The sequence below is a fragment of the Scyliorhinus torazame genome, chromosome 14, assembly GCF_047496885.1.
Source record: "Scyliorhinus torazame isolate Kashiwa2021f chromosome 14, sScyTor2.1, whole genome shotgun sequence".
Lineage (NCBI taxonomy): Eukaryota > Metazoa > Chordata > Chondrichthyes > Carcharhiniformes > Scyliorhinidae > Scyliorhinus > Scyliorhinus torazame.
Genome location: NC_092720.1, coordinates 105,633,224 through 105,645,731, shown reverse-complemented (window position 1 = coordinate 105,645,731; position 12,508 = coordinate 105,633,224). Strand labels below are relative to the sequence as shown.

The following is a 12,508-nucleotide window of genomic DNA, read 5'->3' as shown; positions in this document are numbered from 1 at the left end:
CCAGCTGGCGGGGCGGAAATCCCTCCGGTGCCGGCCTAGCCCCTCAATGTTGGGGCTCGGCCCCCAAACATGCGGAGCATTCCGCACCTTTGGGGCGGCGCGATGCCCGTCTGATTGGCGCCGTTTTGGGCGCCAGTCGGCGGACATCGCGCCGTTTCCGGAGAATTCCGCCCCATAAGTGAACCTCTCTGCCGGTAATTCCCCCCGGTGGAGACAGGGCATCGCAGAGACCCCGGAGAATACCGGGTCTGGCCCACTAATGAAATCCAACCGGGTTTACTGTATGTCTGTCGTAGAACGTGTTGATGCTGCTGTCGAGCCACCACCTGGCATTCTGGCGTGTGCCTGTCGCCCACCACGATTTTGGTGTCACGACTGATTCTCTGCCCAATTGCGTTTCGCGATTGCGGCATCGACAGACGGTAGAATTCTGCCCATTGACACTATTCTCAACGTGGTTGTTAAAGTTGATTTAATGCTACTGGTTTCACGATAAATGGGAAAAGAGCACTTTGGCATTTGATGTCCTTCAAAGAAAATGATGTTCCCTCCCAATATAATCAAACCATGTATCCAGGCAGTTGCCTTCAAATGTTCACTTCCCTGCTTACATGCCAGGTTCTGCGTATGGTGATAAAGGTGTTGTTTAAATGCAAGTTGTCACTGGATTCTCCCCTTCGCGATGCCAGAAACGAGAATCGCGATCGGGTGGAGAACTGCGCAAAATTGAGGTTTACGCCTGCCGTCGATTCTGACCACATGGTCCCTCGCTGGCGGAGAAGTTGAAGTTCTTCCTGGCACCAAGCCACGAGGATGCACGGGCAGCTGGATTTGCCACCATCGCTGCCATACCCCAGGTCCAGGGGGTGAGAGAAGGGACACGTTCCCAATGAGCACTGGCTCATCAGGGGGTGCCCGTCATTAATAGGAAGAGCTTCCACTCCCTCACTGTGCAGTTGGTGCGTGACCACCAGCTGCACAACATGCATGGTCTGTGCCCAATATCGGATAGTGCTCACAACACACACATCGGATTAACTCATCAGTTCCCAGCACCTTCGAGGTGCTCCCTTGGGTGAGGAGTTGGCTCTTGCATGACAAGGGTTATCCGCTGAGGTCTTGCCTAATGACACCTGTCCGCAGGACCCAGACTGAGGCGGGGAGCCGCTAGAATGACACACAGCAACCGGGAGCATCATTGAGCAGTGCATCGGTGTCCTTAAATATACGCTTCCGATGCCTGGACCACTCTGATAGGGCTCTCCAATATATCCCCAGGAGGGTCTTGCACATCGTACTGGCTTGCTGCGTCCTGCACAACGTCACACAGCAGAAGGGGGACGTGCTGGAGGAGGAGGAAGAATGGCAGGTCTCATCTGACAAGGAGGATGGCCAGGAAGAACAGAGCATGGAGCCGATGCTGGCACAGCAGGCCGCACAACGTGTGCTCCAGGGCTGCCGCACACATGACAACCTCATCACCTTCAGATTTGTAAACTAAGAGGCCTGACCACCGGCACTTCCATCCCACCTCTCCATACTCTTCCCCACCCCACCCCCTTTCAACTGGTGCCCCTTTCCCCATAGCTGCTCATATCGTCCCCTGTCCCACCTCTCTTCACTCCATTCCACCCCCTCCCCCCTCCGACTATCCGACCAGTATCACCACAGGGTGTTGGCCCTGGTGTAGCAGTATCAGTTGGTCTTGTTCATGGGACGGAGGATGATGGTGACTCGCTGTGAGGTGAGCTCTGGTGCTCCTCATTGTTTGACAAAGTCTGATCCTGCCTTCAGTAGCACATTCCACTGTCTGCCCGGGTGATCCCTGCATGTCTGCCGGCCAATCCATCTCACGGCTCCATGTATTCTTTGGGGGGATGGGGGCAGTTATGGAGATGGTGAGTGGTGGTGCGTCACTCACTGGATAAGATTTCCTACAAGGCGGCCTCGCACTTCGAGTCCCGTTCCCTGCTGCCTCTGAGGGTGACACCAGGTGGAACTTCCAATTTAGGTTGCTATTTTGGTGTAAAGGTGTTTAATCGTAACTATTTACATTATTGTACCCTGACCCCTACCTCGAAACTATGTGCTTCACCCATGCCAACTTAACTGGTGTCTAACTTCCTTAGCTTACATGGCCTACTGCTCCTTCTAGGTGTGACTCCAGACAGCACATCAGACGTGGAGATGACCTGCTGCATTTCTCGCCCTCTGATCTGAGGTGTCTTTGTTGGGCATCTCTGGAGGGCCTGGACTTGGTGCCTAACCGATGTCAGGTGTCACAGATTATGAGGTGCTGTCCTGTTCTGCTCGTTGCCCATCAAGTGAGATAGTGTCAGGTGGGGGGAATTCAGAAGTGCTGAGGTGTTCCAGCACCTCCCCTGTGGGAGGTCCCGGCATGGGCCCCATCACTTCCTCCTCCCTCAGGGTGTTCAATAGTCCCCGGACTATAGGCTGGAGGTGAGGCCGGAGTGAGCTCCGGAGGCTTCACCATCACCTGGTTCTGCTAGTCCTGGAGGCCCGTTCTCCTCTCAGCCAGCGTCTCCATGCGCTGAACCATGGAGCACAAAGACAAAGGCCATGTCCCTCAATGAGTGAGATATGTCCCTTTGCACCTTTATCATGCCCCTCTGCACCGCGGGCGTGCCCCTCTATGATTGGGTCATGTCGCACTGTGCCTGGTGCAGGTCAGCCAGCACTCGTCCAATGCTCTCTACGTCCTCAGCCATAACCTTTTGTGACTGAGTCAAGTTCTGGAGCGCCGCACCAATGTCCATGGGTCTGGTACAGAGCTGCCTGTGACTGGGATCCCTTGTCCTGAGCCTCAGCCACCGATCGCACAATGTGCCCCAAACATTGGATGTTTTGACCCATGGCTGTGACTTTTTAACCCAGGGTTTCCACCGCCACGCATTCAGTGTTGACCCATGTACCATACATTGTCGACACTGTGTCCTGCGCCTGATGGCTTTGGGACTCTTCGAACTGCATCTGCAGATGCCAGAACGTTACTGACACCCCCTCCTGGCTCTGCGTCTACATTTCCACCAGTGGTGGGATTGTTCTTTCCAGAAGCATGATATCTATCTGGACTGCAGCTGATGGTGACCCAGGGGCCTCTTCATTAAAATGTCCCACCATGGTGATAGTCTCTGGGATGATGGAGGGTGCAGGTGCTTGCAGTGCCGAAAAGTCGGTGTCATCCCCGGACTGGTCCTCCGGGGTTGTGGCTGGGGGTAGGTACCCCAGATCAGCCGGCTTTGCCTGATGGTGATCCTGCAAGACAAAAGACACATGGTGAGATCTTGGGAAAGAGTGGTGTAGGGGAGAGGGGTGGCTGACTTGCTATAGGGGCATCATTTTGAATTAGGTGCTCACTTAGTTGTCCCAATTCACCTTCCACCTGGGAGATAGCCCTCTCTTCCACCTTCCCGGCTAGTTCCACCATCCTCTGAAAATGAAAATTGCTTATTGTCACAAGTAGGCTTCAAATGAAGATACCGTGAAAAACCCCGAGTCGCCACATTCCGGCGCCTGTTCGGGGAGGCTGCTCGATGGCAATGAGAAAAAATTAGGTCCGACAGTCCCGCTCCTGGCAATTATGGGCCTTCTTTTCCTAGTGGACAGATAAAGGACATGGTGAGACAGTTAGGTACGCGTTACAGGGAGGGTCTGTAGCTGGTGGCCTGTGTGTGCAAGGTACCTGGCCAAAGAGACAATACAGGTGTTGGGGATTGGTGCAGTGTTGGATGTAAGGGGAATGCTGGCAGATGGGTTTTGCTTGGCCTCTAGGGAAGTAGGGTGGGAGGAGGGGGTGTGAGGAGTGAGGGACAGGAGTGATGCCAGGGGATGAGTGGCCTTCTTAGGTCAGTTTCGGTGACTCACCGAAACTGACCTAAGAAGGCCACTCATCCTTTTTTGGAACCGTGTGCCAATCTGCCTGGTGAGACCCACGGCACTCTGCCTCTACTACCATGTGCACAGGTCCAGTTCACATCAACAGGCGGTAGCCTCCTGCCCACCCTGAGGAAGAGGGTGTCCTGTCTCTCCTCCACTGGATCTTGCATTCAACCGAGCATGGCATCCATGAACCGCGGGCCGCACGTCATGGGACTATTTTCTTGGTTGGGGTGAGAGTGTGTGGGGTGTGGAGTGCTTATCAGCAGCTTCAGCTTGTCAAGCTCTCCAGTGCCAACTCTGGCCCCAGTGAATCCACGTCGGCAGGAATTAGAATTGCTCTAGTTTTACATAGGTAGAGTGCTGTCCTATTAGCATGTCCATAGTTGCTCCAGAACTAGCAATTGGAACTCCAGTCCCACGTAAATTCAGTCCCAGCGTCCACACTTAATCTCTCAGACAGAGAATCTTGCCCATGATTTCCACTCCCTTTCAAAGTTGACAGTACTATTTGCTATTTAATTTGCACTCTCTTATGTAAAGATAGCTTGAATAAAAAGGTAATCATTACTCCTGAGACCATCTCATCTTGCCATGCATAAAAATTATAAGTTTCAGTTCAGCCAACTTCAGGCTGCTTAAAGAAGCTCTTCCAACTGCAAATACTAATAGTCTGGTCGTGCCAAGCTCCAAAGCTTTACAGATTTCTGGTCTACCATCGATCAGGAAAATAGTAAGAAAATAATAGCGACATGCAAATATCAGGGTAATCTAAGAAATTGGAATATTTTCTGTTGGTTATATATTTTAAAACTGTGGGGAAATGTAAGTTAATTAAGGCAGGGATGACGTGGCTATTTTAATAGAACTAGTGCCCTTGGGATGTTGATGAGTTTAACAACATTGCAACAGCTGCTAAAGCAGTTAACAACAATGGGAAAACAGAACATGAATGGATTTGAATATATTGTTAAAGGTTCAGTGTGACAGAGAGGTGCGAATAAAAGATCATAAAGTGAGTGTAATTTATACTCTAAAAGCTAAAATCAATAAATGAAGGTAATTAAACCTGACTTTTAAAGAAGTTAGGTCATATAGGGCAGATCAAAGGGGAAAACTGTATTTAAGGAGATGATTACAGCTAGGCAGGGAAGCTGTTTTAGACCTCAGCCAATAGCATGAATAGCTGTTTAACTCCCAGCAAGAAGTGTCTGTGAAGAAAGCCTATCTTGAAAAGCAAGCTGGTGATTTTACATCGGAATTCCTCTTAACAAAGAGAAATTACTCCTTGTGTGGTAATAGTTACTGGATGTGAAAATTTGAGGAAAGTTAGCTTGAAAGCTAGTTGAGTGAAGAGTGTTTGGAACGGTTTAAATGAGTGAAACTGTGTACAGCCATTGTCTGTGCACTTCTAATTTACTTTACAATTGTTTATTTTATTTTTTAATAAACATTTTTTAAAATTCAAAATCATCACAAAATATTTGGGAAATCATCCTCTAGTTTCAAACTTTTCCTCACATTATACAAACAGTTGATTTAAATTACACTTCTGGATTACGAATAGCTCGGTGTTCACAGTCAGTCATGTCCTTACCACACCCATGGCAAACAAATACAGAATAAAAACAAATGGGTACTAAAGAGATTTTAAAAATCACCGTGGCAATTCTCTGAGCAAATAATATATCCTGCCAAATGAACCGGAATTACTCAAGAGAATTATTGGTGCTGCCTCGTATGACTTAAACATGTAAAATAAAATCAATTAATTCAGATCAGTTGCAAATAATGTATTTCTGAATTCTTGTGTAAATCCAGATCAAATGCAGTTAACAGTGATTAAACAAATTCATTTTAAGTAGACCGAAAATACGGCTTTTGTACTTTAAAAACATTTTTTTCAGTCTGCATCTCCCTTTAATTTTAATCTTGCCCTTTTAAACAGGAACAGTGTAGTTGATTTGACTTTTTTTTCCAATCCTTGCTTTGTTTTAGACCCTCTTTTTTGGGTCCTGTCTTATTTCTTCTGAAAGCATTAAATAATCTAAAATTGCTTCTCTTCTTTCTCTTTTCTGGCTTTCTATTTGCTGACTCTGTTAGCTCTGATTCAACTTGCCTCTCTGATATACATTTCCCAGATGTTTGATCTTGACTTCCTTCTTCTTTATTTATCCCCTTTACCAAAGGTTGTACCTCTTCCTCTTGTCTTCCTCTATCACCTCTAATCTTTTCACCTTCATTGCTTTCTATAAACTCTTCATTTAATTGTTCATCCCCATTTTCCTTTTTCATATCTAATACTTTTTCGATAGTTTTCCTCTCACTGTCCTTTTGCTGTCCCACACGGTCCTCTCCCATAATATTTTCTTTCCTGTCTATCTGACTCTGCTCTCCTTGTGTTTTCGCAGCTGTAGCTATTTCAGTGCTATTTTCTGTTATAACCTGCCCATCTTCTTTCACATCAGTTTCTTCTGACTGAATTCCCTTTACCTCGGTTTCACACTTTCCTTTTTCTATGGTCCCTTTTATCTGTTTTGTTACTGTTGCATTCTTTTCTGGAAGATCTTTTATAATCGGAATGGGAGGCTGGTTGCTTTGTTCAAGATTGTGATTGCCCGCTCCATCTTCATCTGTATTCTCTTCACTTGCTGAAGGATATTTATTTTGTTCCATACCAACAGGCCCCTGATGTTTGATTTCTTCCACCATATTGGCACATTGCGATCCCGCATGTTGGTTGGATGGTACGATGGATTTCTGTTCCTTATGATATACTTCAGTTTTATTTTGACCTATTGTATCATTTCCTTCCTGTACAGTCCTGTCATCTTCCATTCTTTCAATGCATGGGTTTGTATTCTTGTCTGGAAGATCATTTATTGGAATGGGAGGTTGATTGTTTTGTTCAAGATTGTGATTGCCTGCTCCATCTTCATCTGTACTCTCTCCTTTGGAACATTTTGGAAAAATGATAAACAATATCAATAATCTACTCATAGCAGCTACAATTAGATTCAAAACCTCGTGTTATTTTATGGTGGTCATCAGATTAGAAAACATAGGGATGGATTCTCCAATTCTGAGACCAAATACCGACACCAGCATGGAAACAGTGGCATTTTACGACAGGAAAATGGCGCAATAGCTGCACCGATTCAGCTACTTTAAATGGGTTAGCACCATCGCCACGTGGAACACAATCAATTCCATGCAAAACGGCGGCGGATTCGTCGGGTCCGTGATTGGCGCACATGAAGCTCACACGCCGCAGCTGGACTTAAACGGTTCTTCTCCCCACACACACCGTCCCAGCCAACAAGATGGCTGGAAGGGGAGCAGCGCCTTGGTTCAGGGACACTGAGCTGGAGACGCTCATCCACGCCGTGGAGGAGAGGCGGATGACCCTGGATCCCGGCCTGGGAGGAAGGACGCCAGGTGGCGCTGTTTGTCGTACCTGGGCGCAGGTGGCAGAGGCGCTCAGCGCCATGGGCAACGTCGCCCAGACTGGCATGTAGTGCAGGAAGAAACTGCACGACCTCCGCAGGGTGGCCAGGGTTAGTTGGCTGCTCCGTGTCCCTGGCACTAACCCCGCTGCCCCACACGCACCCGCTGCATGGCCCCTGTCCCACAGGGACGTCCGAACCCCACCCTGCCGCACGTGCCAGCACCCATGACTGGGTGCCCTGGCCATTGAGGCCACCATCCACCCAATCCCTGGCTGCATGCGTTGGACTGTCTAATGGTTTTGCTGTCTGTGTTCCCCCCGCCCCCCCCAGAGAAGACACATGTGTGGACACCCCCCAACAACCTCACTCCACACCCCCCTCACTCCACACCCCCCTCACTCCACACTCCCCTCACTCCACCAACCCACCAAACCCCGCCGGCCCGCTGTCTAATCGTACATGTTGTCTTGTGTCTTACAGGACCAGCCAGAGATGGGGCCAGTCCATCCAGAGTCTCCCTCCCCCAGCCAGTGCCAGAGCCAGTGTCCCCCAGACAGCCGAGCACTGACGGCTGAGAGCAGCCCGAATACCAGCCCCGTGCCCGAGACTCAGGACACCCCAGAGCTCGGATCGGAGGAGGACACGGACTTTCCATCACAGCTGTCTCCTACACCGTCCACCATCCCAGAGACCATCACCTCGGTTGGGCACTTTAGTGAGGCTCATGAGAGACTATCTGGTGCACACCACACATCGCATCTGGTATAGCAGATGGAGGTAAGAGCAACCGTGGGGCCGGCCGGTCAGAGGGCAGGCCGGCCCCAGGAACCAGCTGCCATCCAGATGGGTCTCGGGCTTCTGGAACATCCAGTCCCAGCACAATGCAGATGCAGTCAGAGACCCAGGGACTACAAGAGGGAATGATGGCGATCATCCAGCACCTGCAGGCGCAGGTGGAGGAATCCATCCGCGTGCAGGAGCAAGGGGTGGTGCCGGGCATGCATGCCACCGAGGCCGACACCATATGCGTGGCGTCCACGGTGGAGGCATTGGAGGTAATGGTTCCAGCTGTGGATCAGCATGTCCAAGGCCTGGGGCATTCTGTGCAGGCGGTGGCCGCGGCCCAGTCACAGCAGGCCATGGCTGGGAACATCGGCGGCCTTGCCCAGGCGCTGGCCATCATTGCGCAGACACAGAGGGAGGTGGCCCAGTCCAAAAGGGAGGTGGCCCAGTCCCAGGAGGTGGCCCAGACCAGAGGGAGGTGGCCCAGTCACTGGCTGAAGTGGCACAGACCCACAGGGTGGTGGCACAGTCACAGCGTGATGTAGTGCAGACGGAGATGATCCACTCCCTGTGCTCCATGGCCGCAAATGTGTAGACTCTGGTCAAGACCAGAGCGGGTGTCCAGGACTGGCAGCGCCAGAAAGTGGGGGGGCCTCAGGGGATGGCTCCGCTCGCACCCCCACCTAATGGAGTGGCCCAGGGGCATCGGGCACCCCTAGGGAGGCGGAGGAGGTGATGGTGTCAGTGACCCCCACAGGGGAGGTGCCGGAACACCACAGCACTTCGGACTCCCTCCCTCCTGTCCCAAGTCCATCTGGTGTGCAGCAGGAAGAACAGGGTGGCACCACGCTGCCCGGGACCCCTGAGCAGCGGCCGGGCCCATCCAGGCCGGGACACCCCAGGTGACGAGCGCCAACGGGGACCCTTGTCTTAGGGCAAGAGTCACAGCAGGCTGCCTCCACTCCTGCTGTACCATCTGGGGAACCACCTAGGTGTAGTGTTCGGGCCCGTAAGGCCAGAAAGTTAGACACCACTTAGATTGGTACAGGTGCAGGGCACAGTTGAGTTATAGGGGCTAGGGCACTGACTGTATATATGTCCGCACAATAAACACCTGTTAACGTTGTTAAAACCTGCCTTGGTGCTCTGTCCGATGGGTGTGGGGGTGGGCTGGTCCGGGCTGGCTGGGGGAGGGGACCAGTGCAGACCCTGTGGGAGGACTGTGTCCCATCACCCCTGGTGCCCCGACCGTCCCCAACCACTCCACCCCAGGGATTCGAGAGGACCGTGTGATGGACCGGCCAGGGATCACCCAGGTGGGAGCTGCTACTATGGGCATGAGTCAGACGTTGTCATACGATGTGGAGCACCAGAGCTCATCGCACAGTGGGTTGTCATCATCCTTCAACCCATGGGCCAGACCTCACAGCATCATATCGGAGGACCCCTCCAGAGCGGTCCACGCACACCGTTGGGAAATCGGCCCATCAGAGGTGGTGAATCTCGGAGGCCACGGGGAATAGGGCGTCAGGCCCGCTAATGATATTCCTACTGTACTTTAGCCCTGCGTGGCGAGCGATGCATTTACGCCGTTTTCGGGGTGCTGGAGCATCACGATTTGGTGTCAAACTGGCGCCTACCGCAATTTTGGGGTCGGAAGTTATCCTCCTCCAATTGCGTTTCGCGATTCTGCCGTCGGCAAATGGAGAGTCCAGCCCATAGTTCATAATAAAACAATTTTAGCGAGCAAAATAAAGAACACCAATTTTGATACTTGGCAGAAACTGGGCAGGTGGGTAATTAAAACTGATCAGGTTAGTTACCCACTCAGAATTCGCTGCTTTCCCTCTGTAACCTTAACATAAAACATTCTGCAGCTCGGATGTGCCTGTGTAATTGGGCTCTCAAGGACGTCTGTTGATAGGGGTACCTTAATGGAATAACAATTGCATTTAATTCAACCAGGGAGCATTCTCCCATCAGATAGTTTGGTCGTTTTGGAAGGGTGAAGAGATCGTCCAAGATAATAAAATTACTCACTCTGTGGTGCTAAGAGGAGCAGCAAATTCTCCTCTGAGACCCCCTTAAATTCCCCTCCGTGTGATAGCTGCTTGCTAAAAGAAGGGTCCAGCCCAGAGGCCGGTTTGGAGGTTAGGTGTGGGTTTGCTGGCAGATTCAAATTGTTGCTTTAACATGGGGAAGGTGATTAAGGAGAATGTGGAGTTTAATAAAATGGTGGGGTGTCATTGTCGGTCATTTGGGAGGAGTTGAAGGTCTAGTGAGAGGTGAGGCCATTTCATTCAAGGCAAAGGTGGATAGGGAGGAGCAGGAGGAACTGCAGTGGTTGATAGAAGAGATTTTGGAAGTAGATGGAAGATATGCGGAGGACCCGGTGCCGGGACTGTTTGTGAGGAGGAAGAGGTTGCAGACCTAGTTTGATCTTCTATCCACGGGTTCGGCGATTTGTCAGTTGAGGTGGGTCATTTAGGAGTACGGTGAGGGATGTCCGCCGGCGGCGTGTTTGGTGGAAGTAGTACGTTGAGTAACTCCTGCTTGAGGCCCTGTTTTTTGGAGTTCAATGCCAAGTTTCAGGGGCAGTATTTGAATAAGCTGGTCCGGGAAAGCATAAGGAAGGTGGGCCCAATTCCAACGAAGGTGCAAAAAAAAGCCGCTGGGAAGAAGGGGGCGAGTGAAAGTTCGCCTTGAGTGAACAGGTCAATCTGGCAGCAGGAAAGATGGCGGAGGCTCCTGGGTGGGGCTGCTCCCCTCACAGTGGAGACTCTGACCGAGGTGATGGCCGGAGAATTCGAGAGGCAGTTTGCTAAACACATGGAGGTGCTGTGAAAGGAGATGATGGCTGCAATGAAGGAGTGGGTGGAGGAGGCGATTGCCCCATGAAGGCAGTAGTGATGAAGGTATTGGCCAAGGTACGTGAGCAAGGAGAGAATCTGAAGGAGGTGGAGGAAGCTCTGCCGCAGCACAGTGACAAGTTCACCTCGATGTATGAGGAGTTGCGGAGGGTGGTGAAGGCCAACAAAGGACTCAAAGCCAAGGTGGAGTACCTGGAAAACACGTCGAGGCGGCAGAATGTGCAAATTGCGGGCCTGCCTGAGCGGGTGGAGACCTGAGGCCAACTCAGTACTTCGGGAAGGTGCTGACAAGAGTTGCTGGGGGAGGGGGAAGAACCCTCCCGATATGATCTGGACAGGGCACATCAGTCGCTCGGGCCCCAGCCGAAAGCAATCAAGCCACCAAGGGCAGTGATAATTTGCCTTCATAAGTTTTCTGTCAAGGAGGATCTCCTGAGTTAGGCGAAGCAAAGACATGAGGTGAAGTGGAAAGGAGTTGGTATTCGAATATACCAGGACTTGACGGTGGAGCTGGCGAGGAGGAAGGCAGCCTTTGGAGGGGTGAAGGCGGCACTGTACAGTAATGGTGTGAGATTTGGCGTTGTCTACCCAGCAAAGCTGAGGGTGACCTAAAACTGGAGAGACTTTTACTTTGAGGCGGGGGAGGCGTCCGTGAAGGCCATAGGACTGGGGTTGAAATGGGGGATGGAATTGTGATTGGGACTTGAACTGAAGGGATGGGGGCTGTGCTTAGTCTTTATTTCTCGTTTTGGATTGTTGTTTGTTTTGTATTTGTGGGGGGGAACAGCTGTGTTTTTGGGTTGGCTGAATGGGAAACGATAGTTTATCTTTATTATAGCGACCAATTGGTTATAATTATATATTGGGCTTTGGAATAATGGCAGTTTTCTGGAGCACGGTTTTTGCACTGGCTTTGTTTGTTTGTCTTTATTCGTGGGGATTGGGTCATGGGAGAGGGGATTGGGAGGAGGGGGACCTGGGCAGTGGCCTCCACACTAGCCAGCAAAGGTTGGCTAGTGAATGGGAGTGTGGTGGGGCAGGGCCACAGTCGTTGGAACCTGGTCAAACAGATTTTGATGGGCCTGGGAAGTGTGAAAGGTGCGGGAATGGGTTCGATACTGGGAGAGCTGTTTTCAAGAGGAAATGGATGGGGGGATTCTGGGGAGGGGGGCTCGACGGTAACAAAGGGGCGGGGCGGGTCAGACCCGAAGGGCAAGGTCCGGGGCGATGATGATGGTGGATAGCAAGGGCCGGGTGTGGGGGATTGGGGGGTGGGGGAGTTGGTGGTGAGAGACCCCCCGGTCAGAATAGTGATGTGAACGTGAGGGGGTTAGGTGGGGCTGGTGAAGAGATTGAGGGTTTTTATGCATTTAAAGAGCTTGAAGGCTGAAGTGGTGATGGTTATGGTCGAGGGCCAGCTGGATAGTTGGGGGGAGGTTGGAATATGAGCTGATAGTCGGGCAGGAGGGGAGTGGAATATGGTGCAGGAAACGAGGGTGGACAGGTCTC

At 51.2% G+C, this 12,508-nt stretch overlaps 1 protein-coding gene across 1 annotated transcript in view; it reads right to left on the bottom strand.

Annotated features, from left to right (window-relative positions):
• Window positions 1-5,312: 5,312 nt before the first annotated feature.
• LOC140389933 (ubiquitin carboxyl-terminal hydrolase 7-like) overlaps window positions 5,313-12,508 on the bottom strand; it is a 124,602-nt gene continuing 117,406 nt past the window's right edge. Inside the window, exon 14 of the mRNA XM_072474590.1 lies at window positions 5,313-6,848. Coding sequence (XP_072330691.1) covers window positions 5,824-6,848 — 1,025 coding nt within the window. The 3' untranslated portion in view covers window positions 5,313-5,823. The remainder of the gene's footprint in view (window positions 6,849-12,508) is intronic.